Source organism: Dreissena polymorpha, chromosome 2, assembly GCF_020536995.1.
Source record: "Dreissena polymorpha isolate Duluth1 chromosome 2, UMN_Dpol_1.0, whole genome shotgun sequence".
Taxonomy (NCBI): domain Eukaryota; kingdom Metazoa; phylum Mollusca; class Bivalvia; order Myida; family Dreissenidae; genus Dreissena; species Dreissena polymorpha.
In genome coordinates, this window is record NC_068356.1 from 124,969,584 (window position 1) to 124,974,808 (window position 5,225).

A 5,225-nucleotide genomic window follows, 5' to 3' on the forward strand; every position below is an offset into this window, starting at 1 on the left:
TGAATTGTCTCGTCATTAACGTAATATATAAGTGTTTGCAATGAAGAATACATAAAGCGGAAACGCAACAAATAAAATTAAATGAGCAATATATCGAACAACTCCTGCATTTTACAAATGCAAGGCACGCTAGTCAAAATATTATGTACCCCACCGCCCACCCCCACCCCGAAAAAAACAAAAATAAACAAACAAAAACAACAACAGCATTAACAAAACAACATCAAGAAAACAATACTTAAATATTACTTTTTCACATATGTATACTTAATGCAAAATGTAACAAGTTTTTCAAATTCATTACCAATAGTTCCCAATAGGAGAATTTAAGTTCAAGTTAGGTAGCCATTTTATTGCGCCTTATATAACTAATGCAAAAGTTCTGAAGTGTCATTATTTGCTGTATTAAATACTGCAATATATTGATTTGCGCAGTATGGATGCAATTTAACGTATATCCGAACATATTTTTAAGGTTGCTATATTTCAGTCTTCTTAGGATGTAAGCAGCCCCAAACCTAACGCTACAAAATTAGTCACACATCATTTAAGTACATACATCAATCGACCAAATAGCATCACAGTTTTAATTAAATACCAATAAAAGAAATATATTTCATTTAATAACCATGTATATATCAAATGTTTGAATGCGAACCGGAGAAACACAATTGTAACTTTCTGAGGCACGATGAAATGTAATGGCGAGTGTCTACCCAAATCTCGCCTATGGCAAAAAAGGCGTAAGAGATATGGCATCATATTGGCATGTTGTTACTTAATCAATCACCGTGTTTCAAATGCTAAGTTTTACCTCTATTTTAAAGTAACTACTTTCTTAATTCTTATTACAACAATTTACTTAATATGACACCTTGCGTTTGCAACACCGTTCATATATTTCAATATAACATTCTGTTATTTCCTAGATATGTTCGGACGACAATTGTACCCGGCTTAAATCAGCATTGCTGAGCAACATAAACATAAGCCTCAATCCCTGTAAGGTAACAGCAGTTAACTTTTATTTTATATGTGAACTTATTACTATTTTTAAGTTCATTCGTACGCCTGTGGGGTTACGAAAGGACTACTTCCCTCACATGGGCCAGCCCTAGAATGCGCGCTAGCCCGGATCTCGTTCTGCAGAAATACTACGGCAGAATCATGGGTAATTGCTTCATAGGTGTCTTACAATTAACTGCGTGTGTAAACGTTCTCGTTACTACGATATAAGCCGCGGCATGGGTATGTGGGCCTTATGATGACATATTCAAACAAAGTAGCCCAAGATTTGTCACTACATCGGATGAGAGGTCATAATTTCCGCTTATGAGACCTCTTAACCTTTCGTAAATATAATGAGCAGGAATAAGCCCCTGGACAGATAAACGAATTTTTGCAAGTTGCAAGTCAAAGTAAATATCCGTTGTGGATTTTAACATTTTTTGAATTTATGGTTTTAAATTTAAAACACCTGGTATCTAGAGATGTGTGTTTCCGACGCATAAGTATTATCATCTTAACTAAAATTAAAAAAATAATACCGTTTGTTAACAAAACTTAGTCTATTTTCCTATCAAATTTCAAAGAAATTACAAGTACTAATAGATTCTTAAACCGTTTAGCATACAGTATTGTCTATATGATGTTTGATTTTAACATTCGTTATGTATATACGATCATTTATACGCAGTTGTATTTAGCTTACTGTATAACAGAAACGTCAAAGCTTTGGAATATGGCACATTGCGTGATAATTTTTTCTTGATGTCTGAAAAGTATAACGACATATCAATGTGTTGCTCTTTTTAATTCCGATTCAAAATCAAACGTTTTACAAAGTTAAACATTGACTTGTGTTTAATACAACTTAGACAATCTGGCGGCGGAAGTGCAGTCACAAGACAGTAGTGAGGTCCAAGACATCAAGATGATCTATCAGTCCTGCATCCAATACAAAGGCGCATCTCAAGATCAAGGTGCACATTCTTATAAATATTAGCGATTAGATCAAACGTGTTTCTGTAAAGTTTTCGTTATATATATTTTATATATGTCAAATATGATAGATCATCAATATTTCTTCTCTAAACAAACGCATTTTAATGATACTTTTATGGTTATCATTATTAATTATTATGAATGAATGATTTTATTTTATGTCTTTTTACATGTGTTTGTGTTATGCTTTCCCATTTGAACTACTAGTATTTGTTCTGAATAACTTCAATTTTGTCATCAAATTTAACTTATTTAATATATTGTGAATATTGTAATGTTTTATATATATATATATATATATATATATATATATATATATATATATATATATATATATATTGTGCCAATACATGCATGGGTTAGTTTTTTGGGTTTTTTTGCGTAGTAATGAGTGTTGTGAGCGCTCTCGGCGGTTTCGAGTATGGACGTTCCCCGAAGTCACGAAACCTGGATCTGTCCTCTTTGTTGTCGTTGGCGTTGCTAACATACGGCGTGTCTCCACTGTTCCATATTGACGTTACTCACACGGGCCATATTGGGGTCAGTAAAAGACCATTGACATCCTCTATGTCAATGTTTACTCTCAAATAAATATGTATGCCTTGAATGGAAGCGACTCGGAATAAGATGGTGTGTTCAGAGGCGATAAATCTTCACGAATTTAAAGGTGTTTATTCAATAAGACCTTAACATGTTCAGTTGTTAATTTACTGTATATGAAACATTTATTGCATTTAGTATTTATTGCATTATGTGTATTGTAAGGATATGAAAGTATCTTTCCAATTACAATGCTTATAAAACCTACGTTGGAAAAGTTTTCTTTTTCTTTGTTCGGTAAAACTGTTCATCTATCTGTTCAGTAAACAATAGTAAATATTGCATTTTACACCTGCCTCAATGTCTTTGTATCGCAATCGCAAAGAGCGTAGGGGATTTCTTGTTGGAATTGCTTTTTTATTTCCTCCTCAAACAATACAATACAATACGATTTACTTCGTTTCCTTTAGGGATGGCGTTTCTTAATTGACCCTATATACAGATTATGATTTTGTAATTATGAAGAGATTATTTAAGGTTAATTTGGCATCAAAGAGGTTTTTCAGAATTCTCTGGGCGGAATATTATTAAGCGATTCTCATCCGCCTGAAGCACCTTCGAATGACAAACTGTCTTGATTTAAATAATTACACACACTATGAGTAAAATTGCTTATTGTAAACAACAATTTCTGTAAATTTGCTTGAGGTATGTAAGAAAAACGATATTACAAATTTATATTTATTTAAAGGCGTGTATTTATAGTTTTTCATCTTAAAAAATATTTAAGTAATTAAAGTAAGATATTTATTAAATTGTTATGGAAACTATATTAAATAAATCTCACACTCAACTACGGATGTTTTGCATAAGCATATACTAGGACTGGAGATTTTGAGGGACCCTATAAAAGAGACCAGTTTTTTTTGTTAAACAATAAAAATTTAAACATTTAACTGTTTTACAACAACATCTTAAAGTTATCTACATTTCATATTTTTTAAATTTTAATTGCGCACTAGATATTTAGGACATTGAAAAACAAATTAATATATCATTTTATTTCAATTAGTTTATTTGCACACATCCACAGTGCATTAAATGCTGTACCGTAAATAATTTATATCCGCGTACCGCAGTGAAAGCAAATAGCAAAACATTATACACGTTGACAATAGCTTGTGGGGAGTTTAAATAATGGTGTAATTTAAGACTACAATTAATGTTTATCTCCAGTTCACAAACCGGTTTTCCGACGGATGGTTGGCGGAGCGACGACAGTCAGGTCTAACGACACAGAGGTACCGGTTTTTGCTGCCAAGCAACTTCCTGTTGCGAAACGAGAACTCAGATCAGGTAATGAGAGTTGTTCGTTCAGGCAATGGCTTTCTCACATTTATATCGATGTAAAGTCAATTATAGGATATCGTATTCTAAAATAATGGGGCTTTTACTAAAACTATACGCAATTAAATACCGATTTATTGAATTGAAACCTCGATAACACTTTAACCTTCCTTTCAAGTGCTATTTGCAATTTGTTGTTAGACTGACATTGTAATTTAGCGCCGACAAGAATAATGATATAGATGACAGGACACCAATAGGCCTCCAACAGGCTGATATATGTTCATATGCCGTCCAAAAGCGGACACGAATGATATAATAATAACCTGAAAATATTGCAATACATCTGACGACTGATCTCATTTGCAGTGATTGGTTTTGCTTCAGCATTCTTACATTAATCTTGAATAGATTGTCAATACTCCTTTCTGCTGCGTGAACGGTCTTGAATCTTCCTTTTAGTGTCAAACAGGTCAAACAACAACTTCGGTTCAAATCAAAATTAAAAAAAAATACAGATCATATAACACCGTCTGTATTATTAGGTAAAAATCCATATAATGGTTTAGAATATTCCGTTTAAATAAGCTACTCATTTGATCAATATGTGCGTGAAAACAGTTTTGAAAATAGCAATCTCTAATGGATGAATCACTATTAGAACAATTTTGTTCTAGCTTTTGTCGGAACGTTACATTACTTGAATGTAAATTGTTTCGTTTTAACTTAAGGAAGAAGAATGTGGAAATAGCTATAACGTTGCTGAAATTCGCTAAAAATTAAAACATTCGCCTGAATGAAAATGAAGCGCTTTTTTCAAAACCCATTTCGATGTAAAACGGTTTTATTTGATTAATATATAAATTGCAATATCGTTTTAAAAATAAATTTCTATCATTGACGTTATATCCCATATTTAGCCTTCACACCGTCGCTAGCAACATCATCGCTGTTGTTTTGTCTTTTCTTTCCAGATTCTTCTATCGTACAAGCGCTTCATTGGCGAGATATACTCGCCTGGGCGCTTGGTGTCAGAGACTCGATGAGGGAAGATCTTGACTTCCGGCTGATGGTTGATGATGTGTATCATATTTGGGTATACATTCAACGGGTAAGCATATGATTAAGCGTAGAAATTGGTTTGTGGTTTTTTAGTGGTCCGTTAAGTAGTTATTTTATTCCCTTAAAATGCGGCCTAGTATTCACATTAGAATCGTTTTCAATCAGTAAATCCTGTATTTATGTTAGCCATTTACTTCAAATTCAAATACAAATATGTTGAAGTAAAAGCGCCTTTTTGATGGACGGTCTTATGTTATGAGCTTTGAAACGAC

General features: G+C 32.9%; 1 protein-coding gene across 1 annotated transcript; it reads left to right on the forward strand.

The window, feature by feature from the left end:
* The first annotated feature begins 509 nt into the window (after window positions 1-509).
* LOC127868877 (uncharacterized) lies at window positions 510-3,968 on the forward strand. The gene is made up of 4 exons (XM_052411016.1): window positions 510-1,171; window positions 1,878-1,982; window positions 2,390-2,544; window positions 3,781-3,968. The coding sequence occupies exons 1-4, from the start codon at window positions 1,120-1,122 to the stop codon at window positions 3,952-3,954; spliced, it is 486 nt and encodes a 161-aa protein (XP_052266976.1). The 5' UTR covers window positions 510-1,119; the 3' UTR covers window positions 3,955-3,968.
* Window positions 3,969-5,225: the final 1,257 nt, after the last annotated feature.

What these genes read in the sequence shown, in the direction of transcription:
- LOC127868877 (XM_052411016.1), top strand. Translation starts at nt 1,120, where the DNA reads ATGCGCGCTAGCCCGGATCTCGTTCTGCAGAAATACTACGGCAGAATC. An exon ending in AGGCGCATCTCAAGATCAAG is followed by an intron (nt 1,983 to 2,389) that starts GTGCACATTCTT and finishes TTTTTTGCGTAG; the next exon opens with TAATGAGTGTTGTGAGCGCT. An exon ending in CTCACACGGGCCATATTGGG is followed by an intron (nt 2,545 to 3,780) that starts GTCAGTAAAAGA and finishes GTTTATCTCCAG; the next exon opens with TTCACAAACCGGTTTTCCGA.